This window comes from Pelodiscus sinensis, chromosome 14 (assembly GCF_049634645.1).
Source record: "Pelodiscus sinensis isolate JC-2024 chromosome 14, ASM4963464v1, whole genome shotgun sequence".
Lineage (NCBI taxonomy): Eukaryota > Metazoa > Chordata > Testudines > Trionychidae > Pelodiscus > Pelodiscus sinensis.
Genome location: NC_134724.1, coordinates 20577921 through 20605225, shown reverse-complemented (window position 1 = coordinate 20605225; position 27305 = coordinate 20577921). Strand labels below are relative to the sequence as shown.

The following is a 27305-nucleotide window of genomic DNA, read 5'->3' as shown; positions in this document are numbered from 1 at the left end:
CCGGGGGAGCGGCTCGGTCCCTCGCTGGGGTCTGCGCTAGGGCTGGACTGGGCTCGCCGCTGCTGCTGCTTCCCCCTGCTCCGGAGAGATGCTGCGAGTGCGGTGCCTGCGCGGAGGAAGCAGGGGGGCCGAGGCGGCGCATTACATCGGGTCCCGGGTGGGTACCGAGCGCACCCGGCTGCAGTGCGGAGCCCGGGGGCGCGGGCGCTGGCTACCCCCGCGGGGCAGGGCGTGCGCTGGGGATGCAGAGGGGACTCTTGGGGCGGCCTGTGCGCGCAGGGTCCCGGCGGAGGGGATGTGCTTGCAGCCTGGGAGATAGGGCGAGGGCGGAGGCAGGGGCTGCGCTGGAGATAGGCGCGGTTATTGAGGGTGCAGAGGGGGGCACGTTGGGGGACTCTGGTCGGGTGCAGAAGGTTGCACTAGGATGCGTTCCTGGAGACGCCCTGGGGATCTTGGGGGTGCAGAAGGGGGCACTGCGGGGTTTTGGGGTGTAGAGGGGGCACTGCGGGGTTTTGGGGTGCAGAAGGGGGCATTGTGTGTGTTGTGGGTGCAGAAGGAGACACTGGGGGGTTTGGAGGTACAGGGGGCACTGGGGTTGTTGGGGTGCAAAAGGGAGCTATAAGTGGGCTATGAAGGGGTGTTAGAGTGGTACACGTAATGAGGAGCAATAAGCACTCCACTTGCACCCAGACGAGTTCATGGTTGTTAGACCAGCTGCATCCCTCTGGCTGGGGGGAAGCTGCCCCCCTTCTCCCCTTAGCAGCCAAGCAGAGCCCCCTCTGGTTATCACTGAGTCTCCCGGTCCTTGAGCAGAGCCCTGTTTCCATTAGAAGCCTATGGACTAGAAGTGTTTCTGAGGGCTGAGCTACTGGGTTTAGGGAGAGGAGACCCCACTTGGACCAGGGCCTTACACTGAGCTAACCTGGTCTGGCACTGCCTGGGGTAACCATAAAAAAGGCAATGACCCTGCTGCCCAATGGAATAGGGAGCCTGAATCCCCCCACACCCTCTGCAAGGTGTCTGGTGACCCAGCAACTGCCCGGTCTCACCACGCCCTCACGAAGTATGTGTGAAAATTAGCAGCCCCCTCCAGGCTCTGTCATGCTTGGTGTGTTTGCTATGGCAGGAATATTAGCCCTATTGGCTGGCTAGTGTTTCCCAGCAGCTGGTACGTGAACAGCTGGGGCTTGGAGAATCCAGGAGGTTCAACGAGAGGGCTTAGGTGGCTAGGGAGTTACTTGTGAATGTGGGGGAGAGACACTGAGAATCTAAGGGTATGTCTACACTACAGGGGAAGATCAAAGCTGCTGCTGTCGATTTTCCAGGGTTTGAATTAGTGGCCTAGTTAAGACAGCTAATTCCAAGTGAGAGGGGCACTGAGGTTGATGCTGGTGACAGTCACCCTGTTTTCATGAGGAGTTAGAGAAGTTGAAGGGAGAGTGTTCTCCCTTCAACTTCCTGCAGTGTGGACAGCGCCAAAACTTGAATTATGCTACTTCAACTTCAGCTACATAATTAACGTAGCTGAAGTTGTGTATCTTAATTGACTTTGTCCCGTAATGTACACATACCCTAAGAGAGCAAGGTAATAGTACCAGCTGAACTTTAGTATGCAAAGTCCAGGCTAATGTGGCTGATGTTTCTGTGTAAATCTTTGGGGTGGCTAGGGGGAAGCTATTTTTTCAGACTATTGACAAATTTTGCTTTTTGTTTTCTAGTTACAACAGTTTACACTTTGATGTGGAACTAACACAATTAATGCAATGAGCTTAAATTGCTACAATTTCACTTGCAGCTTTGAAAAACTTTATTTGAATAGTGCCCAAATCCCGGCATTTCCTTTGTATTTTACATTCCCAGCCATCCCCAGTTGTACACACAGTCTAAATAAGTGAAACAGATACAGTAGCAGCTGTTGCTAAGGTAACTTCCCCATTCATCATTCCTATTCCTGCCTTTATGAACCTAGAAAGGGCCAAATTAGCTGTAACTGTTGAAGTTTGACCATTAACCATTGTCTGTCATGGGTGTGTTTTTTCTTTAAAGGTGAAATGTCCTTTAAGATTACAGTGGGATAGCTCTAATAAAGGGTCTTTATGGCGTAAAAAAGACTTTTGGGTAAATCACACTACACTGGAAATATTCTGTAAAATACACTGGATATTTAATTCTCCTCTTATTTTTGTGCAAGAGTTGTGTGATAAAGTTGATTTTTTTGTTCCCTTTCCCTTTAAGCTTGGAAGATCCTTTACAGGATGGGTGCAGCGAACTTTCCAGAGCACCCAGGCAGCTGCCGCATCCCAGAATTCCTGTGCTGCTGATGACAATAAGGCCACTGCCCCTGTTCCCGAGGACTGCCCTGTCTGTTCATACAATGAATGGGACCCTCTTGAGGAAGTAATTGTGGGAAGAGCTGAAAATGCCTGTGTCCCTCCTTTTTCTGTGGAGGTTAAGGTAAAATTCCTCTTCTGAAAAAAACAAAATGCCCCTTTCTGTATAATTTTTTTTTTATTTTACAGGCACCTGAGTTTCATGCAGAGTTTACAAAGATAAGTTTAAAAGTAGAGCTCAAAATACCTTCAATGTATAACCAAAGTGCTGCTACTAGGACAACATTTTTCAACTCAAATTCTAAAGTTGATAAAAATTGTAGCAATTATTATCTTGATTATTATGTGCAGCATTCACATCTCTTGTGCACAATCTGGAAATGAACTAAGTTCAAAAGGTACCTTTTTATTCTTTTATAGCTGATAACACTCATTTCGCAATTTGGCCAAAGGCATATGCTAAGAATCAACACCTGTATTGCCACTTACTCATTACCATAGCCTCATATAATTATGTTATTATTTACTTGCTGATTCTGGACTTTCTAGGGCATCATAATGGAGTTAAATTCACTGTCTTCAGTCTTTCAGCCATGTGATAGGGATTCAGGCATCATCCAGATTTGTGTGCATGAAAGTTCAGTATTTTTCAGTATTGTGGCTTTTGAGTTTTGATCTTACTTCTGTTCTGGCTGTCACTTTCTGCAATATAAAGTAGACCAGATGAAAGCATAAAAGAGAGAGGTTCCTCTGGGCAGGCGGATCTTCCTTCTGTCCCTTCTGGCTGAGTTATGGCTTTAATTAAAGCCCATCGGGACACTGAGACTCTAGGCATTGAGAGAGAGAATAATATTCTATCTTCAAGTTAGGAGGGTTCTTTTATTTAAATAGAAAGCTCTTCACTGGAAATCGCAGACAGTAGTTGCAAGTGTATGGGTTATATAATTAAGGTTATAGAAAAAGCACGATCCAGCAGTTGGCTTTAAAATTTAGTTCTGTTTTAAGGTGCTTTATTTCAACTTAATTTTTGATGTATGTGTTCAAAATCTTCCATTAATTACAGATTAACTGAAATTCTTTTAAAAGAGGAATTGAACTACGGCAGATGCCAAATTTCTAACAGGATTTCTACTTGCTTACTTATTCAAAAAGGAGAATGAAAAGGTTTTTATTCTTGAAGAAATGGAATTTAGAGATGAGACCATCAGGTTTCACTAGAACTAAGATTACCATATGTCCCTATGCTCAATCGGGGACACCAAGGGGGAGGGCTGCCAGCGTTCTGGGCTTTAGCCTAAAGGGTTGGGGGGAGCACTCAGGGCTTAAGCCCCACAGTATGTGTGCGGGGGCCATCAGTGCTCAGGGCTTCAGCAGTGGAGGGGGGGAAGCATCACAGTAGGGGCCACCTGGGAATAGGGCTGAGCCCCGTGGCAGCAAAAGGGCTTCATCCCAGCAGCAAGGGCTGTGTGGGAATAGGGCTGCACCCAGTGGTGGGACTCCAGCAGTCGGGACTTCAGCCCCATGTTCTGGAAGGCTGGCAGACTTCCCCCCTTCTTTAGGGTGCACAGGGAGGGAAGATACTACTCCCTGGTTTCTTTCTATGTATTTCCCTTTGCACCCGCCTGACTCCAGACACCACATGCTGGTGCCTGCTTCACCTCTAGCCACAAACAGGAGGCTGCTGTGGCTGCACTGACTGGGAGACTCAAGGACCAGCAGGGTGTGTGTAAATATAGGATATGTTGCCCCTTTTTTTAAAAAAGTCAGGACATTTGGAAGATATTAAATACGGGGCAGTCCCGGTAAAAATGCGATGGATGGTCACCCTAACTAGTAGTGGAAAGAACACCCCCAACGATCCGTCCACTCACCAGATTCATTCCCTACCCTGGTTTCCTGTCATGTGGCTGCTTGGAGTAAAACCTGATACTACTGATTAGTGGAAATGTTGCTATTGGCTTGAATGGAGCCTGGATTTCATCCCTGGAGAACTTCGGCTCTTCAGCTTCCAGTTCTGGTTCCCAAAAGCTTACCAGTCTGCCAGGAAAAGAAGGAAACCAGAACATGCTATTTATAATGCAAAAGAAAAAGCAGTTAACATGTATTAAAAAGCCTCTGTGGTAATAGCTATACATCATGAAGGCACTATAAAGGGCATGAAACATTTGTTTATCTTACTTTATTGCTGGCTTCCCACATTATGAGCAAAACTCTATCCTCGCCTAACACTGGCTATATCCCCTTAATGTCTGTATTTCTAAGGCTGGTAAATATTAAAATACAGATTGAACCTCCCTAATCCGAATTTCCCTAGTTTGACAATACCCGTGGCCCGGCTTCGTCAGTGACCCAGTGGGTGCTCTGGACTGGGCCACTCACTTGGAAGAACCATCAGGCTGGAGTCAGAAGTGTTGTGGGACCAGGGAAGAGTGGAGCCTGCAGGATGAGGGCACAGAGGCCCACTGCTCCTGGGGGCTGGCAGTGGAACCCCGGCACCCCTGGGGAGGGAAGAGGCATGTGCTCCGGGAGCCAGTGGTCAGGAGTGCAGGTGCCAGCCCTGACCATCTTGATCTGGCAAATTTCCTGGTTCGACATCAGTCAGGTCCCAAGGGTGCTGGACCAGGGAGGTTCAACCTGTATGCAATGTTCCCACTAATCTTTTCCATCTGTTATCCGCACAAATTTCTCTATCCTTCCACACTGTAGGGACACACACCTTTACCCAGTTCCTAGGGCTCAAGGTGCAACCTTGTTAATTTACACACCCACCCTTACCCAATTCCTAAGGCTCAGATCCAGAGAGAATGTGGTGGAATCCACACTCTATGGTTAAGTCATCCATGTGTAGATTTTTTCCATCCATGTGTGGAATACATTGTGTTATGTGCACCAAGGCATGTGTGAATGTGCACCACCAGTAGAAACAAAAAACTAGCTATTGGTACTCTGCTAATCAGGGGGCAGCATTTGAATCTCGCCTCAGCAGCCACACAAGCATACAGCTTAGTGGGAACACTGCCTGTCTACTACTGTTTCTAATACATTTTAAGCCCGGTCTAGTGTTTGCTTGGGCCTTTAGTTTCAGTTAGCAATTTGCCCCGTCAGCTGCAATATCTAGAGCACCGTGAGGTTTCGCAAGTACAGAATTTCATCTTCAATGCAAAAATTTCACATCTGTGGGCTGAAAGTACAAAATTCTCTGGAGAAAATGCAGACAGACGGTATACCGTATGTTGTTGGATGCATTCGTTGGTTTGGTATTCTGAAAAGCACCATAGTTCCATAAATTTAAACAAGTCCTCCTGGAACATAGTCAACTTTCATAACACTGTCAGCTATCTTCAAGAAATTTAAAGTGTAGTGTAATGAGACTACTCTGCAAAGGGAAAACAGTGGTGCTTATAACCCAGTTGGGAGAACTTGCATGCAAGAGTATCTGGAACACATCTAGTGAGTGAATACAGAACTCCCAAGTAAGACACGTTGACACACATGTATTTGACTTCTGTAACTTTTCTATCCCCACTGCAGACAAGCTACTGATATATTGTGTCTCAAATATTCCTGCAAAGTACTTATTTGAAACAGCTGTGCAGTGAACCGTGGCTGCAGTCGCTGTAGCCTGATGCAGTTTGTGAGGCTTGTTTTTGGCACACACTTCAGTCTTTTGGCTGTAATCTGTAAACGATGTGCATAGCATAAGAAGGAGGAAAGAATGAATAGAACCATGGTACTGCTACATGTCTGAGATGAATATAATTAGAGTTGGCACCTGAGACTACACTTCCAAGGTTCTCCCAAATGGATGTTTATGGAGATCTTTCCATGTGCTTTATGCCACATTTGGGATAACATTGGAAGGGTAATATGACAGATTTGCTAATTCACACTAACGACAGGGAGACCTTTGTGAATTTAAATAAATTCCACATCCTAAATGTATTGTTTTGTGGTAATTCAGTTTTACGCTAATATTTGAACTATACATATACTTTGTATTTCAGCACATGCTACTAAACATTTTGTTGTACATTTTGTGAAAATAATGAACTCTTAGTTAAGAGGCCTTATTGCAGTTCTCTGATATTATATTTTTACTAAAAGATTTACCCAGCATTGCTGAAGTCCTTAAGTGTACGTTTACACTGCACATTTATTTCGAAATAAGCTATTCCGGAAGAAATACTCCTAAGTAGCTTGTTTTGAAATAGCATGTCTACACTACAGGGAAACCTAAAAATAAGTCCAATGCAGGCTTCCCTAATGTGGATGTGCTACTTTGATTTAGAACCCCAGGAGGCACTGAGGAGTGATTACGTTGAATGACCCTGGTAAGGAGCTATTTTGAAATATCAGCAGTGGAGTGTCCACACTACTGCTATTCTGAAATAGCTGTTTCGGGAGAGGCGTTATTCCTCATGCAGTGAGGTTTTCAGAAGTCGGAATAAGCTGTCCGTTATTTCAGATTTATTTCAAAATAACAGAATTGTTGTGTAGACACTCGCATTGTTATTTCAGAATAATGGCCGTTGTTCTGCAATAACACTGCTGGGTAGATGCACCTTAACTGAATTAATTTTTGTTTTTCTTCATTTGAATCATTGCCGTGGGGTGGGGCCAGGGAGAAAGGGTTCCGTGTGCAGGCTGCTCCGGGGAGAGCAGCTTGGGGCCAAATGAAAAGTGCTTCTCCATGGCCACTGCAGTTTAGCAAGCACAGCCAGGGGAGGGGTGCATGTTCCCTCACTGGAGCAGGTCCAGGTTCATGTGCCCATTGTGCTCCTCCAGCCAGACTGAGAAATTGAGCAAACTGTGCAATTTCCCCTGGCTCCCTGATGAAGGGGAACATCCAGCAATGTCCCCATATGAATGAACTGCAGCCTCCCTGCCTCCCTAAAGGGTACCTGGGCGGCGGCGGGGAGGGGGGAGCTCAGGGCTAAGGCAGCCCCGGACAGGGGGTGGGATCCCCAGCCAGCTCTTTTCACCTGCCTGGTGATTGTCTCTTTTCTGTATGGTTTTATGCATCCCCGTATTCATTGGGGTACGCAAGCTTAGGGGTGGCCCGTGCCTATAGGCAAACTCGGCAGCCGCCTAAGGTGCCAAGTTAAATGGTGCGCCAAATTCCCTGCCACTTCCCCTTCCTGTAACGCCTGGTGTTGGCCCCGGAGGAGGAGCATGGGGAGTTGGCCCCGGGGGAGGCACGCGCCGGCTTCCCCTGCACCGCAGGAGGGGGTTGGTGCGTGCGGGGGTTCCCTGCGCTGTGGGAGGAGGGGTTGGCCCTGGGAGAGGAGGCATGCGGGGGTTCGCCGTGGGGGTGGGGGTCGGCCCTGGGGGAGGCACGCGCCATCTTCCCCTGCACCACAGGGGTTGGGGTCAGTCCCAGGGGAGGTGGCATGTGGGGGTTCCCCCTGTTGCGGGAGGGAGGGTGTCGGCCCCAGAAGAGGCGCGCACAGGGGTTCCCTTAGCTGCGTGGGAGGGGAGGGGGAGGTTGGCCCCGGGAGAGGCACGCACTGGCTTCCCTCGAGGGGGGGAATCCTGGAAGGAGGCAGGTGCAGGGGACTCTCTCCCCCCACTGGCACCCTGTTCCCTCTCCCCACTCCCCTCTCCACAGCCACAGAACTCCATCCCCAGCCCCCCTCTCTCCAGTGATGTGCTGGTAATGGCAGTTAAACCAGGATAGTGAAATGGACTATTTTGGATTTGTAATAATAAAAATTATAATTAACATTTGTAATACATTTTTATTTGAAATCGTACTGAAATATCGTCTAACTGTCATGTACAAATTTTTCTGAAAATTTCATGTCTCTATTTTAATCTGATCTCAGAAACATTGGTTGGATGGACAAACCGAATAATTATGCCTGTTTAAATAAATATGCTTAAAAAACTTTAAATGGAAAATAGGGGCAAAATGTTTCCCAGTTTACCAAAAACCTCAGCCTATATCTGCCCTTGGGATTTGGGGAACGGGGGGGGCGCCGATTGCATGGTTTGCGTAGGGCGCCAGTTGCTGGCAACTAGTCTAGGGCCGCCCCTGCTCAAGCTTCAGCCCCCCTCTTCCTGTACCACCAAACTCTTAAGTTAGAATAAGAGGAAGCTGCATACCCAAATTTGGTGGCCCTAGCTCTTACCATTTAGTAGGAGTTCCTAAACAAACAGGCTTGCTCGCTCTCAGACAAACAACCCCTCTCAAATATAGAGTAAATTAAGTATTCGAGAAAGATTTCAGTTTCTTCTAGTTATAAATATCATATTAACAAGCTTGTTCAGTATTTTGACATGTCTCTTTCCTTTTTTTATGTGATGTCTCAACAATCTTCATTGCTAATTTGAACGTATAACTGGAGAACTAACTTTACATCTAATAAAAAACTAGATATGAAACTTATTAAGTTGTATTCCTTTTTAACACAATATGAATATTTAAAATAGACTTTCATCAGTAACATTCACTTTCATCTAATGAAGTCTTTGTCAGTAGCAGGGTGAGCATGAAAGAGAGGAGATGAAGAAGAGCAGGACAGGCAGAAGCTACTCAAGTTCCTCTACAATGGTTGTTGAGGTTGTTCTGCCTATGAACTATACTTCTTGCTTCTTGGGCTGTACCACGAGAAGCATAAAGAGCAGCATAGCTCATTGGAAACAATGCCTGGCTGGACTTAAAGGCAGGAGTGGCTCTAGTCACGTTGCTGTCTAGAGTAGAAAACGTTTTTATGGGCCCCACCACACAGAGCGTGAGCAAACTCACTCTGCCTCTCCCTCCCCCCCCAAAATCCCATTCAGTTGGCCAACCAATGGAAGAGGAAGGTAGGAAGCTGGGGGGCGGGGGGGAGGAGAGAGTGGGCCAATCAGAGCTGAGGAAAAAAATCTCTGGTCAATCAGAGCAGAAGGAGAAAAAGCTCAGTGGTGTGATGGCACCCTCTGGAAGTTGGTGCCCAGGACAACCGCCCCAAATAGCTGTCTTGGGACCAGCACTCCGTGATAGTAGCAAGGACTCAGTGTTGTAGCCAGCTTTGGGAGAAGTGTGCAAGGTGCACCTAGGCATTCTAAAACCACTTGGTCAATTATCCAGGCACAACAGAATGCACAGAGCACACGTCATGGGGGGATGTCTGTGCAAAGACAGTCTAAAGCTCTGTGCTCATTTCTGATCTGGTGCTGCCTCACTGGCTGTTCTCCCTCTGCAATTAGAGCAACCCTGAAATTGCTCTGAGTTTTATGGTCATAGGCAATGTTCCCTCTAATTTTTTATATCCATGTGCAGAATAAATTTTATGTGCACTGAGGTATGTGCTAATGTGCACCAACAGTAGGAACAAATGCTGCCAGCTGTGGGCACTGTGGATGCTCTGCTAATCTACTGGATGATGTTTAAATGCCTCCTGGGTGGCTGCCCAAGTGCCCAGTTTACAGGGAACACTGGTCATAGGAGACTGAAATCTTAGCCCAGAGTCAGTGTGGTAAAGGGACATCCCTACCATGCACCTTTTTGGCTGGCTATGCTGAGAACAAAGATAGTATGTGGGTAACTACAGCAGCATCTTTATACTAATGTGATCTCTAGGCTGGTTAACCTGGTTTTGCAACCAGATTATGCTATCAGTGTGGTGATCCATGATCAGAGGTCTGCTCTGTTATTTCTTACAAGAGAGGGTATGTCTACACTAGCCATTCTAGTTCGAACTAGGGTGGCTAATGTAGTCATTCGAACTTGCAAATGAAGCCCGGGATTAAAATATCCCGGGCTTTATTTGCATGTTCCCGGGCGCCGCCATTTTTAAATGCCCGGTAGTTTGGACTCCCTGCCCACAGCTACATGTGGCTCGGGCTAGGTAGTTCGAACTAAAGCCCCTAATTCGGACTACCGTTACTCCTCATTGCAGGAGGAGTAACGGTAGTCCGAATTAGGGGCTTTAGTTCGAACTACCTAGCCCGTGCCGCGAGGAGTAAGGGTAGTCCGAATTAGGAGCTTTAGTTCGAACTACCTAGCCTGTGCTGCGTGTAGCCACGGGCAGGGAGTCCGAACTACCGGGCATTTAAAAATGGCGGTGCCCGGGAACATGCAAATAAAGCCCGGGATATTTTAATCCCGGGCTTCATTTGCAAGTTCGAATGACTACATTAGCCACCCTAGTTCGAACTAGGGTGGCTAGTGTAGACATACCCAGAAAGAGAGAGAGGGCAACAGAGTGAGGCAGAATATAGCAGGGGAGAATGGGCAAGGGCTTTCTAGCCTTCACTGTACCCAGATATGTTCTTGGTAGCTCTGGAAATAACTTGCTCGTATCCTGTATGACAAACTTGTCTTGTTAACCAAACTGGATTTCACTGGAATGCTGAGCACTTCACATGATCAACACATGTCTTCTGAACAGCTGGTACATTCTGAGAGGTGATCAAATTACCCAGAGCTTTCCTGGAAAAGAAAATAGCTTTGCTCACAAAAGGAAGCAAGAGAAGCAGTTTGAACCAGTGGCTGTGTAGAGGCCTCTGTCCCTTCCCTACCTGAGAACTGGATGGTGTGATTGGATGCATACAACTTTAAAACCTCCTTGTGAGTGGCTGTATTATTCCTTTGCTGCCCTAGGTCTGTGATAGGAGGAGGTAGTGGAGGAGTGGAGTTGGCTAACCCCCAATGGACACGATTAGCCATAGCCCCATGTGGTCACAGCCCTAACTCAAGGCTGTGGCCCTTCTCTCTTTGTGGAGGCAGTGGTAGCGACTTTGTTGGGCTGTTGAGGAGGGCTCACCATCATTCCTAATCAGGCAAGCCGAGGCTCCTTCATCCCACGAACATCGTTCCCTGTGTGCAGGGGAGCTGGAGCCTCTCGTCCTGTCTGCATGACCTCTCCTGACATGACTCCAGAAGAGCCACACAGGTTGGCAGCGATGTGGGCCCCATACACACAGTTCTTTACTGCACTGGCAGGGTCCTCTCAGAGCAGTGGGTTTCAGAGTTAACAGCCTTGTTAGAGCAACCAGGGAGTTCTTACCCCTCACCGCTAGTGAACCAGTGATCCTCTGGTCATATTTTCTAGTTTTTCTTCACAATTGAGGGCTAGAAACTTTATTCTTCTAAAATGAAAGCTGAGACTTCAAAATCATCACAGGCTAAGGGGCTCCAGGCCCTATAGTGTCTGTCTTAACCTGGTTCTGATAAATGGAAATGAATTAAGTTTCTGCTCCATCCCCCCTCCAGAATGTGTTTTCCCCCCAAAATATAGGCTGTAAGCCCTCTCATGTCCCATGGAGAGTTACTGGTGGAGCTAACTGTCAGCCCTCAGAATTTCTGACATCAACAGAACTATTATAGGATAGTATTGAAGCCAAAAAGCATAAGGTGGGATGACTGAATGGAATAAAAGAAAATGAAAAGTGCAAATTTCTATGGAGTGAACAGAGTACAAGGGAGCAGAGTAGGTCAGTGAAGCAAGTAAGAAGACCAATACCATTGAGATCACTTCCAAGTCGTTCTGTAACTGTCTGTTGGACCTTCTTAATATGTATACTCTTCAGGATGGAGTTACATTTCTTGTGTGTTTGCACAGTGTGTAGCATGGGCATGTGGGCACTGGTGGAGAATAAATGTCCAATAATACAAAAGCAATTTAGAAGGATGTCTGCTCTTAGTTGCTTAAGTTTGCACTCGTGTAGAGTTCAGGTCTTTGCTTAGTGGCAGTTGTGTGTCTACAGCTTTTCAAATCAATTATTTGGCTTTTGCAGCTGCACAGGGTGCCCCCGTCTGGAGCAGACACAAGTATTTGCACATGTCAAAGAGAAGCAAACTCCAGGACTATGTTCTTTCAGTGGAGTGAATATTTTTCAAAACCTTTAGTCTTGGTGCTGTGTTAATGCTACTACTCGCAGAGAGTCTTAGATTTCAGACGTGTAGTTGCTTCTGGGTTGGGTTGAGAGATGAAAAATGGTGGACAGATGGTATGCACGAAAGCATCATGACTGAACTCAGCTTGCCATAACACAGATGGGTTTTTTATTCTTTGATTTATGGCTTTAATCATGACAACCGGTGAGATCAGCCAGAGCAATACTAGCTACTGGAGGCCTTATGCAAGAATATCTTTGTGTCCCCTGCCTCATACTAAACCAGCCAAGATCTTATAATAAAAACCACACAGGAGCCTCCCTTGAGTCTGCTTAGTTACTAATGCCTAGCATGTGCTCTGGAAGTCACTCTGAGGGGAACGCTTTCTGAGTAGAGGGAAGTATTTCTCTTAGATTACCGGTCTCCTTTTATAGCGCCAAGTAATAAGGTGGCACAGAGTGGGCACATCTGTATAAAGAAATGTAAGATGAATGGATGAAATAGCTGGAAAATTCTTTCTGAGAGATAAATGCTGAACTTGCAGGTTGTGAAGAAATGTATGCTCTTGTTACATTCCAGGCCACTTTTATTCTCAGGTCTCTTTCTGCTACTCATGGATCTTTTAATCTTGGAAGCAGATGATATGTACAGACTGTAGCTGGTGTTTTGGGGCTATTTATTTTCTGGATATCTGAACCTTCTCAACATGTACTACTGAAATTTAACTCCAGACACAGATGTAACTGTTGGCTGAGCCATGTACCTCACTGTCCCAGCAGAGGCAGATTGCCAAAAAATGGTCTTCACTGAAGCATACATGCTTTTCAGGAACTGGCATGGGCAAATGGCAGGCCATAGACCATAGACGCACAATCCACATCAAGTGTACACACACATAGTATTTAAAATATACTATACACATTAAGCGCTGCCAACCCCTCTCTTAGTGACATTATTTGCAGTTATGAGGTTTCTCCAATTCCCTTGTCTCCATTCCCTTTATCAGTGTTTCTTAAACTTTTTAAGACCAAGGAACACCAAACAATATTTTTTTTAATGAGAAACACCATGGATTTTTTTATTGAGCCATAAAAAAAAAAAAATAGTTTGAGGGAAAGTTATTGAGGGGAAAAAAAAAGGTTGAGGGGGAAGTTATTGAGCAAAAAAATAAAAATAAAAAAAGGTCACCTGCCCCTTTAAGGGTGGCCATTTTGAACTCTGTTCTCTGCGGCACACCTCCAACTGCCTCACGGAATACCAGTGTGCTGCAGAACACATAAGAATGGCCATACTGGGTCAGACCAAAGGTCCATCCAGCCTGGTACCCTGTCTGCCAACAGTGGCCAATGCCAGGTGTCTCAGAGGAAGTGAATTGAACAGATAATGATCAAGCGATCTCTCTCCTGCCATCCATCTCCACCCTCTGACAAACAGAGGCGAGGGACACCATTCCCTACCCATACTGGCTAATAGCCACTAATGGACTTAACCTTCATGAATTTATCTAGTTCTCTTTTAAACCCTGTTATAGTCCTAGCCTTCACAACCTCCTCAGGCAAGGAATTCCATAGATTGACTATGTGCTGTGTGAAGAAGAACTTCCTTTCATTTGTTTTAAACCTGCTGCCCATTAATTTCATTTGGTGGCCCCTAGTTCTTATATTATGGGAACAAGTAAATAACTTTTCCTTATTCACTTTCTCCATACCACTCATGATTGTATATACCTCTATCATATCCCCCCTTAGTCTCCTCTTTTCCAAGCTGAAAAGTCCCAGTCTCTTTAATCTCTCCTCATATGGGACCTGTTCCAAACCCTTAATCATTTTAGTTGACCTCTCTGAACCTTTTCTAATGCCAGGATATCTTTTTTGAGATGAGGAGACCACATCTGCATGCAGTATTCAAGATCTGGGTGTACCATGGATTTATATAAGGGCAATAAGATATTCTCCGTCTTATTTTCTATCCCTTTTTTAATGATTCCTAAAATCTTGTTTGCTTTTTTGACTGCTGCTACAAACAGTTTAAGAAACACTGCCCTAGATGATAGAAGGACCCATAAACCACTGACGATTCTTTCTGCGCCTCCCCTGAACTATTGTGGAAACAGCTGTAAAACGTTCGGGCTAGGTCTACACTACAGGGTTTTTGCAGAAAAACCTGCACAGTGTCCACACCTCAAGTGCATTAAGAGATCTCTTGTGCAAAAAGCTTCTTGCACAAAAACCCTGCAGTGTAGACAAAGCCTCGAAGGCACAGATGCGGGACCTGATACAAGTTTGCAAATGTGGAGTTAGTGGAGGAACACGGTTGAGAAACGTTTCACAAGAACAGTAATGTGTACAATCCACTCCACTGTACAAAATATAACCAAAATGTCACAGCATTGTTATGGCTACTTCTCTGTTGTTGTTGTTTTTAATTTCAGGCCAACACATATGAAAAAAACTGGGGATTCTATCAGAAGTTTGGAGGACAGAGCTTTCCTACAGATCACTTAAAAAAGGCTATTGCTGAAATTGAAGAAATGTGCAATATTCTGAAAATGGAAGGAGTAATTGTCAAGAGACCTGAGCCAATTGACTGGTCAGTCAAATATAAAACACCAGACTTTGAGTCTACAGGTAAATAGCATTTTTCAGCTGAAGTACTTAGAATTATTGTTGGACACATAGGCCAAATAGGTAGATCCTTTCCATTCTGCTGTGGGATGGGCTAGCAGGCCTTTGAGAGATCCCTGCTAGTTCATGAGCATGGATCAAAATGACAAATAGGTGAAACACTTGCACTACTTGCTGTTCATGGTGACTGAGCTGCAGGATTTTTCATTATCTTAAATGTCAAATGTGTCCTTGGATTTTTTTTTTCTATTTTAAGCCAATATTTCTCAGGAATCAGGGAGTGACCATGAAAACTTCTAGCATGCTAGACCAGAAAATTATTTTTCTTGTAAAAATATTTGTCCATCTCCCTGCATTAAAGTAGGATTGTCTTTGGAACTGGTCACTTCTAACTATGGTGCTTCAGAAGGGGGTCTCATTTGTTAAATTATATTGACCTCCTCCTTAGAAAAATTGTCTAGCATTTTTTATTTGGAGTTTGTGCTCACCGTTCACCTTGTTTTTTATTTTTTTAAATGATCTTGTCTTTTAAAAAAATGGTAGACATTCTTGCTTGTAGCATGCAGCGTAGTTGTACCTGTGTCAGTCCCAGCGAGAAAGTGAGGGAGATCATACCTTTTATCCAACCATTTTCTGAGGAGGAGAGAGACAAGCCACATAGAACTCTGCTTCAGCTCTGGGGCTATGTCTATACTCTGGGGGCTTTCCGGGATACCTCACTCCGCCATGTCCAGGGAACGTTTCTGGTCTTCCGCTTTTTTTTGTGGAAGAGCAGACATACCCTTTCGGAAGCCCTGTCTTCCTGCTCCCATGAGGAAGAAGGGCTCTTCCGAAAAAGGAGGCTTTTCTGAAATTTGGCCCAGTGTAGATGGACCAAATTTCAAAAAAGCCTCTTCTGAAAAAACTATCAGAAAAAGGTACGCAAATTGCAAAGTGCAATTTGCGTACCTTTTTCCAATTGATCATTGTAGTGTAGACATGGGAAAGGATTGTTTAGCATAGTTAGCCCATTTTCTAGGGGACCATTCCAGGGAGAATGGCCCAGTAAGAACTTTGTAGCCATAGGACAAAAAAGGGGGAGGGGAGGGCTAGTGGGTTGCATATTGTTGTAATAACCCCTAAATCCATTGTCTCTGTTCAGTCCATGATTTTTAATGTTTAGCTTAGTTAGGAATTTAAGCTCCGGGCTAGTCTCTGGAAAGCATTGTGCAGGTTTCCTTTGGTCAGACAGGTTGGTTTCCTGTGAGAAGTGTTCATCTGCCGGTGTTTTAGCCTTTTATCATTTTCCTGCTCATTCAAGAGTACAGTGATTGTCTTGTCTGTAGGCATGCATTCCTGGCCTGGGATAACTACAAATAGCCTAATCAGTTTTAATGGGTTTTCCCCTTGTAGGTATGTATGCTGCCATGCCAAGAGACATCTTGTTGGTAGTTGGAAATGAAATTATTGAAGCCCCAATGGCTTGGCGTGCTCGTTTCTTTGAATACCGAGCATACAGGCCAGTCATCAAAGACTACTTCCGCCGGGGTGCCAAGTGGACAACAGCACCCAAACCCACGATGGCTGATGAGCTCTATGACCAGGTATCACTCTCGCCTTATCTTTATAACATATGGGGAAGTTTTTACAAACTTTGCTATTGGCTAATTTCAGCCTCCAGTTTAGGTTTGGAAAATTTAACAAAACTTTTAATATTTATTTTAATGTTGAAATAAAAATAAATCTGTGTTGAAGGTTTTTGTTGTGGGGTGTTTTTTTTGAGGGGGGGGAGGAAGAGGCTTAAATGTTTTCATGCAGTGTTCCTAGCCCAAACTGTGTAGCAAGAGCTGCCCTAAGAACCAGATGTGAAACTGACTAGGAGTGGTTCTAGCTAAAATAAATAAACTCGTCTATTTTCATTACCCAAAGGGAGAGAATGTAAAAAGTAAATAGTAAAAGAGATTAAAAGTAATCTTGACTTCTAAAATCTGAAGACCTGACTAAAATATCAGGTCATATTGTTGTGAAAAGGTAAAAAATGTGTTTTCCTTTTTAAAGTTAACTAAACTTGTCCTCAACATAGGGGTGGACAATAAAATGGCAGTAGTTTGCCAGGATTAGCCCCTGGTGAGCCACCACTGCTGTTTTTACCTGCACCTCCACAGCTCCCATTGGCTGGGAACGTTGATTTGTGGCCAATAGGAGCTGCAATATCCTGTATCTGCAGAAGTGCAGGTAAATATAGTGGTGGTGGCCCACCAGAAGCTACCCCAAGAGAACCAGATCCAGCCTGCAGGCTGATATTTGTCTACCCCTGTCTTAACACTTACCAGGTAGAATAATCAACTGTATTTTCTCTTATTGAAGACTCATTAAGGGTTTTGAAGATTTCAGTAAGGTGAGAGATGTTTAAAATTAAAAAGTTTATTGAAATATTCTTTGAAGGAATTGGTTGGGACTTTTGAAATAATTTGCTTTTTGAGTTTGTGTAATGATTTCCTTAACACTCACTCTTAATTTACTGTAGTATCAATATTGCAGAAGTCAATGGAAAGTACATAATAGCAAATTTGGTGAATGACTATAACTCTATAAGGGTATGTCTACACTTGCAGCCTATTTCGGAATAGGGCTGCAAATGTAGGCATTCGGAATTGCAAATCAAACCTGGGATTTAAATATCCCGTGCTTGATTTGCATCTTCCCGCCGGGTGCCATTTTTGAAGTTTACAAGCCCGGAATAACTGCCCACGTCTACACACGGCAGTGAAACGGGCATTCGAAATAAAGCCCAATTTCGAACTACCTGTTATTCCTCCTGCAATGAGGTTTAACAGGTAGTTTGAAATAGGGCTTTATTTCAAACACCTGCTTCACTGCCATGTGTAGACGCGGACAGTTATTCCAGGCTTGTAAATTTCAAAAAATGGCGCCCGGCCGGGATGATGAAAATCAAGCGCGGGATATTTAAATCCCGGGCTTGATTTGCAATTCCGAATGCCTACATTTGCAGCCCTATTCCAAAATAGGCTGCAAGTGTTGACATACCCACTCATTAGCGAGAAAAGACCATTGATAGTGTCTTGCCACAGATATCTTTCTTTTTAAAATGAACTTGAAGTATTTTGAGTGGCCTCATCTTTCAGTTCTGATTTTCTTTCTGTCATCTAGAGGAAACATAGGCCAAATGGTTATATGACCTGCTCATATGTTTAAAAAAAAGGGGGGGACAGCATAATCCCTATCTTGCAGAGATATTGGTGTGATTGTTTATAAATTGCTTTAAAAATTAAAAAGTAGAAGCACCAGCTAATGTAGTGTCAAGCTACTTATCTTCAAAGTTCTGCAGTGACTCTTTCTGAAACTTTATGTCCCATGGAAGTAGGGTTGCCAGGTGTCCAGTATTCACCCTGACAGTCCAGTATTTTCAGCTCCTGTCAGGTTAAAAAAAATCCAGAGAATACTGGACACCTAAAATGTCCGGTATTTTCTGAATTTTTCCCCGGCCAGGAGGTGAAAATGCCGGGCACCTGGCAACCCTGCAAACACTCAGTGCCCGGCCTCCCTCCCCTGGCTCAACACCTCCAACCCCAACACCTCCCTCCCCAATACCTCCAACCCCCCGACCCCAACCCCCATGCTTACTTGGTTCCCCAAGGCTGCTGGTACAAAATGGCTGCCGGCCAAAAGACCTAGGGGAAGCAATGCTTTCCCCTGGGTCTTAGTGCTCAACTTCTCCCCTGTTCCTATCCCTGCACTAACTCTTAAAGGGGACATGCTTTTAATGCTGTTTTATTTATTTATTTTTTTTGCTCAACAACTTTGCCCCCCCCCCCTTTTTTTTCCCTTCAACTGAATTTTTCCCATTTTTTGGGGAGGGTGTGTTCGGTATTTTTCTTTCAACCATCTGGCAACCCTACACAGAAGGACAGTTTCTAGTCAGTTTTATTTACTGGCTCTCAGTGTTGGTAGCTATCTAAAGCCCTGATTACTCTGGGGTTGATCACAGGAGAGAAGTCTTTTCCCTTATGCCTCACTGTAGTATGTAAGATTGGTAGTGGGGTGGATATTCCTGCTAACTATTCAGGAATAATGGTGGCACTTTCCAGTGGCCTGCCAGAGCTGGACTAGACATCCCTCACAACATATTTCAAGACATATTTATGCAGATTCTCTCGTTTTGTTTGGTATGGTCTGTCTTTCAGAAAAGACATTGGCTCCTAGGTGCCCACTTGGGGTAGTTTCATATCAGTTGTCCCATGTCCCTTGATGCTTACTATAAGCGTTCTAAAACCCTGCCAGCATGTTTGGGAGTTGGGGGTCGTGGCTTCTCCATTCCAAAATGTGACAAAAGCACAAAGGGCAGCTTTTTAAGACTTTTAAGCCTGTAGGCGATTTCCTTTCACAGTGTGTGCAACAATTTGTTAGGCTGACAGTGACACACAAGCTTTTTGTTAACTGAGCAAAATGTCATGTCAATGTTTGGCCATGAATACGCTATCAGTCCAAAGATGACCACTGTCAAGGGCAGTCCATGTTTTGTCTGCAATTTTTTACTCTATTTCTCTATTTAAAGCACCACTTGTTTCTGAATGCACTTGATAAGCTGCCGATTACTCAAGATACTTGAACCTGTATGGCAATGAACTTCCCTCGGCTGTGTCTACACTGGGCCACTTATTCCGGAAAATCAGCCGCTTTTCTGGAATAAGCTGCGAGCTGTCTACACTGGCCCTTGAATTTCCGGAAAAGCAACGATGCTCTACTGTACAAAATCAGCCACTATTCCGGAAAAACTATTCTGCTTCCGCTCGGGCATAAGTCCTTATTCCAGAACACTGTTCCGGAAAAGGGCCAGTGTAGACAGCCCAGTAGTCTTTTCCGGAAAAAAGCCCCGATCGCGAAAATGGCGATAGGGGCTCTTTTCCGGAAAAGCGCGTCTACATTGGCCACAGACGCTTTTCCGGAAAAAGGGCTTTTCTGGAAAAGCAACCTGCCAATGTAGATGCTCCTTTTCCGGAAAAACTGAAAACAGAATAGTATTCCGTTTTAAGTATTTCCAGAAATTCATGCCAGTGTAGACACAGCCCCCATGTTTTCTTCGTTTTCACTCCCCAAAACAAGAAAACAGCATGAACTTCAAGGAACATGCCAGATACCAATTTAAGCACAGCTCTTTTTTTGAACATCAGCATATTTATAGCATCAAGGCTTTCCCATTACTAATTCAGCCAGGTTGCATTTGTTATGTATGCTTTGTCTGCTCTCTCACAACCAGGATTACCCCATCCGCTCCGTGCAAGATCGACATATACTGGCTGCTCAGGGAAAATTTGTGACAACTGAATTTGAGCCTTGCTTTGATGCCGCTGACTTCATTAGAGCTGGAAGAGATATTTTTGTACAGAGAAGCCAGGTAAACAGTCTTGATATTTTAGTTACTGAGTTTCTCTAAAGGTAACTCAGTGTAGTTGACAGTGAAAGTTATCCTACACCCACAGGATGTCTGACATGCAGTGTTTTTTTTTGTGCTGGTACTGCCCAGTACCTCCAGTCAGAGCTTACCTGGAAAGAATGGAGCATACCGGCACCTCTGTAATGAAAATGGCCATCTTAAAGGGGCCATGTCTCTTAAAAGGGCAATGCCAGGCCCACTGCCATTTTTTTTCCTCAACAACTCTTCCCCTGGAGTACCAGCACCTTTTTTTCCCTTTTCTTTTTTCTTTTTTTAACAAAAAAACACTGCTGACATGCAAGATGACAACACAGCATATCTGTCATGATAGGTTGTTAGTGAGCACACAAACTGTTTTTATAAAAACTATGTCAAATAGTATTTTAAGTAAGCAAGTCATGTTTTAAGTAAACATATTGTAGCTTATCAAACTAAAACCTAATCTACTGTCGGTCACATTTCCAGGTTACCAACAATTCGGGCATTGAGTGGATGCGGAGACATCTTGCACCCGAGTATCGAGTGCATACAATTTCATTTAAAGATCCTAACCCAATGCATATAGATGCCACACTGAACATCATTGGGCCTGGTCTTGTGCTGTCAAACCCAGATCGTCCGTGCCACCAGGTAAGACACTAACAAACATGGAGGAGGAAAAGAAGCAGAACTATATTGCAGCCAGCTTGCCTGGAGTAAATGGCTGCTGTACAATTACTGACTCATAACTGTGTGTCTTTTTCAGTCACGTAAATTCTTGTGTGGTAGCTGCTAAAGACCCTCAGTTGTTCTGAGAGATGGGATTTGCATAGTGAGTGTTTGGCTGTGAATGTGTGTTTAAACCTGGATTCTGATACACTCTTCCATTGGCGTTCCACCTTGGAGCATAACAAAAATGACCCACCAGCTCTTCACCCCCCACATAGCTCCTTCCTCCCCCGTTAGAAAGGAACTGTGGAATACATGTAACTTCACTAACTTCTTATGTGGGTAGACTGTAAATATATGAAAGTTGCCCCTTGCATATTAGTCAGCATAGAATCTCAAGAAATATATATATAAAATAGCACGCTATTCTATTTCTGTAGCCTTTGTTTCCTTTTTTAGGGTCCTGAGAGAAGCTAAGATCCCTTTGCTTTTCAGCTGAGTCTTTTTTCATTTGTATTTAACCTAAAAGCTCTGTTCAGAAACCCCTTCTCACTGCAGCTGTGAAATAATGCTGTGAAATACTTTGAAGGGAAGGAGCCAGGACAAATGGTAGAAAGAAACTCAGCCAATACTTCATTATGGGATTGGAGGTTTATACTTCTGAAACCTGCAAGGGCACATAGAAGGAGGGTGTCTAATAACTGCATCATGTCAAATACTGTACTGGCACATTATGCTTCAGTAAACTTAGTAACAACCAGGATGTGTTGCCAATATTTGAAGGCTGTGACCCAGCCTGTCCTCGAAAAGTCTCCTGAAGTGATAATTGAAGGAACAGGGTTTGGGTTTTATTTGTTTGTTTTTTTGTTTGTTTGTTTGTGTGTTTGTTTTGCTCGTAATGCTGACCACAAGAGAATGCGATGCTACTTGATCAGTTTATGTAAGTGCACTTTCTGGCAATGTCCTTTGTTTCTGAAAACTCTGCTGAGCATATTGATAATATAACACAGTTCCATGTAGAACAGAGGCAGAGCTCCTCCTGCAGGTGGCATTTTAGCAAGGAGATCCTGCAAAAGGACCCTCTAGTATGCACAGTTCTGTATTACAGACTAATAAATATCGGTCAATCTGTTTTATTTAGCCAAATTGTTCCATTTCATTTGGGAAGACATTGCATAGTTATAGTAAATATTATGTAGTATAAATAAACAATTTCCTAGGATGCCCAAGGACTGGTGCTGTTTGTTAAATAAGTTGCACCAGGAACCAATTTATTCCTGCTATAGATTTTCTGTGGTGCATGATTCATAGAAAGAATAGCAGAATATTCTTCAAAGTTCCATGTGCTTAAGTAGAAATCTCATTGATATAACTAGTCCTTTCTGCGGTAGCACACAAAAGAAATACTACTACAAATGTACAATGAAATACCATTTACCATTCTTACGTCCATTTTCATCTGTTTGACTTAATCCGTTTTTACATATGATCTCTTCTCTCCAGCTGTATATCTGTGGTATGTGGTTCTGATAGGAACTTTGAAATTGTGCTTACATGAAAAGTGAATTTGTATAAGGAATTTGAACGAAGAGAGGCTTGTGGCTTGGTTAACTGGGATAGGAGAGGAGGACCTATGAAAAACAGCATGGACAAAATGCACCAAGTTGGGGGAGGCATAGATAAAAGTACAGAGTGTTTCAATCTAATATCTTTCAGATTGAATTCTTCAAGAAAGCAGGCTGGACTGTGATTCACCCTCCATTGCCACTTATTCCAGATGGTATGTTGAGTTCATTCAGCTGCTCCTGCTTTTAAACACACATTGGGTTTCAGTTTGTAGGGCAAACACAATACAAAATGTATAACTGCTGTATTAAGAGAACCATTTTACTGTGCTTAGATCACCCACTATGGATGTCTTCAAAATGGCTCTCCATGAATGTGTTAATGCTGGATGAAAAACGAGTGATGGTGGATGCCAATGAGACTTCAATTCAGAAGATGTTTGAGAATCTAGGTATGTCCTAAGTTTGTTTACACACTAAGGTTGAAGTAGATTATCCTAAAATGTCAGTTATGTTTGTACCAGTGAATGAAGACTGACTGTACTCTTAACAGGCAGAATAGATAACACTGTATTGTTAAATGGATGAACTCTTGGAGTTGCTTAACTCATGAGTGAGAACAGGGCATTGAATTACTGTACACCTTAATCATTACATGAATCTAGGTTAATTTAATCTTTGCATGCCCTCATTAGCTGCATGATTTAAGTCATTCATTTGCAAGCCAAAGAATTCACCTAAATGAAATTCTAAAAGCCATTTTAATGTTAAAGATTAGTCTATTCAAAGTTTGTGGATTAAAGAAGCTTCTGTAAGAACACGAGCAAAATGCATTTGGACAGCCTTATTTATTCTTTATAGCCAAACTCCACTGAAAATGTTTATAGTTTCAGTTTGAAATATTCTGTGTACTTGGAATTCTTTTTAGACAAACTGAAAAAACTTCATAAATGTATTTCAGCTCCGTTAGCTGTCAGGGGAGTGACAGTTTTTGAGAATAATTATTTGGCAGGGAAAAGTTAATTACTCCAAATGCTGACATGTGGAAAAGAGAACTCAAACTAATTGCCTAAAATATCTTTAAAAACTAATTAACTTTATTGTGAAGATTTGCTGCTAGAGAAGAGATGGATTCAATTAATCCAGTTACCTCAATCACTTTAGAAAAAGGGTATGGAGAAACTTAAACCTTATCAATAAATACTGGAGATACATTCTGTAACTGTGAAGAAATGGCTGGCAACCAATAATGGAATCATAGGACTGGAAAGGATCTCAAGAGATCATCTGGTCCAGTCTCCTACAGTTCTCCAAGGACTATGTATTATTTAGATCATCCCTGATAGGGTTTTTGTCTAACCTGCTTTTAAAAATCTCCAATGATGACGATTTCATAACTTCAGTAGGCAATTCATTCCAGTGCTTAACCACCCTGATAGTCAGGAAGTTTTTCCTAATGTCCAACTTAAATTGACTTTGCTACGATTTAGGCCCATTGCTTCTTGTTCAATCCTCAGAGGATAAGAAGAATAATTTTTCCCTCTCCTCCTTGTAACAACCTTTTATGTACGTAAAAGCTACTATCATGTTCCCTCTCAGGGTACGTCTAGACCCCAGGCCAATCAAGGCTTGGGGGCAGGAGAGTGTGTGAAGTCTCCTCCCACCCTGCCAGGAGCATGTGGCAGCTCCTGGCAGGGTAGAGGAAACTTTGTGCGCTCTCCCCCACCCCTAGACCCTAATTGGCCTGGATGGGGAGTGGCAGGGCCTCCGTGGGCCGGATCAACCTGCTTGGTGTGCTGCATCCAGCCCATGGAGGCCCCTTTGCCCACCCCTGTGCTAATACATCCAGAATGTTTGCTTTTTTTTTTTGGCAGTAGTGTTACACTAATGTTGACTCCTTTAGCTTGTGGTCCATTATGACCCCCATGGCCCTTTCTGCTGTGCTCCTTCCTAGGCAGTCATTTCTCATTTTGTGTGTGTGCAATTGATTGTTCCTTCCTAAATGGAGTACTTTGCATTTGTCCTTCTTGATTTTCATTTTATTTACTTCAGACCTTTTCTCCAGTTTGTCCAGATCATTTTGAATATTAACCCTACCTTCCAAAGTACTTGCAGTTGTAGTAGCACTCACAGTTTCTTAACTGGGACAAAACTATTTTGGCTTAATCCGTCAGATTCTCTTTTCATCTCTCAGTATATTGTATTCTTGTTTAATTTCTACTAAGCAGACTGAAAAATAAGGCTTCAGTTTGATCAGTGAATTAGATTCTGACCCCACTACAACTGTAGTTAGTCCAGAGGAGAGCAACAAACACGATAAAAGGCTTAGAAATCCTGGCCTACAAGGAAAAGGTTTTTTTAAAGTCTTTGTTTGATCCTGCCTCAATGAAGATCTTTCACGGTACTTCCCAGCCCCGTGTTTCTATGATGCTATGAAATGATACTAGCGATGATTGTATGAGCAGGACTTAGTATGAGAATTAGGAGACATGAGTCCTGTTCCTGGCTCTGCCTCTGCTCGCTGGGTGGCCTTGGGCCAGTCACTTCATCTCACTGTGCAGTAGCTTCCCTGTCTGTAATTTGAAACATTAGTGCCAAGTAGTACAATATTCCAGAATAGTTATTGCCAGCAGGGCTCTAGCATTACTTCCCTAACAAGTGCGAATATGGCCAAAACTTTGTTCACTGTCTTCTGCCCCAGGCTCCCCATGGAAGTGTGATTGTTTATTTTTGCCTTGGCACCATGGTCTGATGGGAACAAGTTAGTGCAATAAGTGGGTGCACGTACTGATGTTGGCCTGGACCTACCTGAGATAGAGTATGAGGCCGGGAACCCGAAAGTCTTGCAGTTTACTCCCAGCTCTCCCAAGGACATTCTCTTTTGCTCTGAGCTAGTTTCTGAACTTCCCTCTCCCAAGCTATAAAATGGGGATGTACCTCTCTGCCTTATGAGGGGCTGAGGATTTATTATTTGTATAGTACATTGACAATGTAACACTCATTTGGTGCCAGTCAAGGATAAATCCTTCAGACTTCAGCTTCACTGATGGAGTTGCTGGACACAGAACAAATCATTTCCAGTTCACAAACTCTCTATCAGTCACTTTACAGTGGTGCAGAGAAAAAAAACCCAACCTAAATGGTTCTGCTGAGCAGCCAGGACTCCAGAGTGCTGCAAATTCCTGAGCTAATGAAGTCCCTGGAGTGAGAATGCCCACTTCAGAATTTCTTTTCTGTGCTCTGATCTCAGTCTGCCTTTTTAGTGCTTTGTGCTCAGGCACGAGGGATGAAATGAACCTTGACTTGTTCCTGGGAAATGAGTTTAACTACCTCTTTCTCTTGCAGTAGATTGAGGAAATGTGCTGAAAGCTTTGAGCACCCTTTGAATGTCAGGTTACTAGAAAGTCACTATCTTAAAGGAACATATTCTGTAACCACTAACCTCCAATTGCTCACGCTGAGAAACCTGTATAAATCAGCCCTAAATGTATACTGACTTTTCTGATTCTTCGCATTCCTATAGCAAAGGCTCACTTTTTTGGTTTTTAACTAGGACATTATAACACATGTCATTCATTGTCTCATTCCAGGCACTGTGTGTGCCTGAGGGTGTGGCTGCAATAAACAGACTGTGATCTTAGCTTTCAGTACTTTGGCTAGAAGTTGAGTCATCATTGAACAGAGGAATTCTTAACAAATGAATATGGAATGTTTCATAGGACAAACGTGTTGTCATTTGATGTCTGTGCATTGCTTAAAATTCTGACCAGTGCCTAACATGTCAATCTTTTTTCTTTTCTTTGTACGTTCTCCAATGTATATTTCACTTGCAGGTATTTCTACAATTAAAGTGAATATTCGCCATGCCAATTCCTTGGGAGGTGGTTTCCATTGCTGGACATGTGACATCCGCCGCCGTGGTACCTTACAGTCTTACTTAGACTAGTCTTGAGCCAAATAGCAACCACGTTCAGCTTGTGTGAAATAAGCATAGGAAATTAACAAACTTATTTCCACCTTTCTGCTGAAACAAATGCATGAGCTGTAGTGCTTAGGCAGGGGTGTCCCTTACAGTGGTCTGAACACTTTTATTCCACTCTTCATAGTAGGCAGATGCATTTGAAACTACTCTTATCAGCACCACAGGTCTTCTGGCTGGCTTTTTGAAAGATTTCCTCTATTTGTGAAGCTACTTCAGCATGGCTTCAAAAGTAAAAACTTGATACATCTAAGGCTCTTGCTAGAATAGCTTGACCATTAATATTAGATATCTACCTCTATTTAATATCCTATCAAAAAGGCAGCTAGAAATGTTAGACCTGAGTTTAACATTCATTTTTCTTTCCAGTCAGTGTTGTGAGTGTGTGTATATGTATATCACAATTTTTAATACTATTAAAATAGACTTAACCACACGAACTTTCATGGAACCAGGTAATTACATCAGTATGTATAACACACTTTAGATTAGTTGGATTATACAAACATTAAGGGAAATTTTGAAGAATTATATTAATCTCATCAGTTATATTTCGAAAAAAAAATCTGTTTTTTTAATTTACCTCCCTTGTTTCAAAAGTTTCTACTATGTTTTCCTGTTCTAGAGTATTTTATCCAAATGTATAATGCTTTACTGACCACTTTTATATTGCTGTAACTGGTTCTCTTATTTAACCCTTCATGTGTGCAAATATGATATCTGAGGTGCAAGTTTCATCTTGTGACTGTGTTTACATAAAGTGTAGGGTTTCTTAAACTAAAGCTGATAAGCAAATGATGGATCTGTAATGAAAGCACACATGATGATGGGAAACAGTTTTAATGTTGATTTCTGGACATGTATTTTTTATGCTAATAAAATTTTTTGCATTCACAACTTAA

General features: G+C 43.4%; 1 protein-coding gene and 1 long non-coding RNA gene across 2 annotated transcripts in view; one reads left to right on the top strand and one right to left on the bottom strand.

The window, feature by feature from the left end:
- GATM (glycine amidinotransferase) lies at positions 1-27305 on the top strand. The gene is made up of 9 exons (XM_075897148.1): positions 1-157; positions 2236-2454; positions 14585-14780; positions 16170-16360; positions 20035-20172; positions 20677-20841; positions 22576-22639; positions 22760-22876; positions 26258-27305. The coding sequence occupies exons 1-9, from the start codon at positions 89-91 to the stop codon at positions 26368-26370; spliced, it is 1272 nt and encodes a 423-aa protein (XP_075753263.1). The 5' UTR covers positions 1-88; the 3' UTR covers positions 26371-27305.
- Positions 2916-27305, bottom strand: part of LOC142818311 (uncharacterized) — a 38374-nt gene continuing 13984 nt past the window's right edge. The window contains exons 2-3 of the long non-coding RNA XR_012895749.1: positions 4202-4367; positions 2916-3032 (exon numbers count right to left, since the gene is read on the bottom strand). This is a non-coding gene — a long non-coding RNA (uncharacterized LOC142818311). The remainder of the gene's footprint in view (positions 3033-4201; positions 4368-27305) is intronic.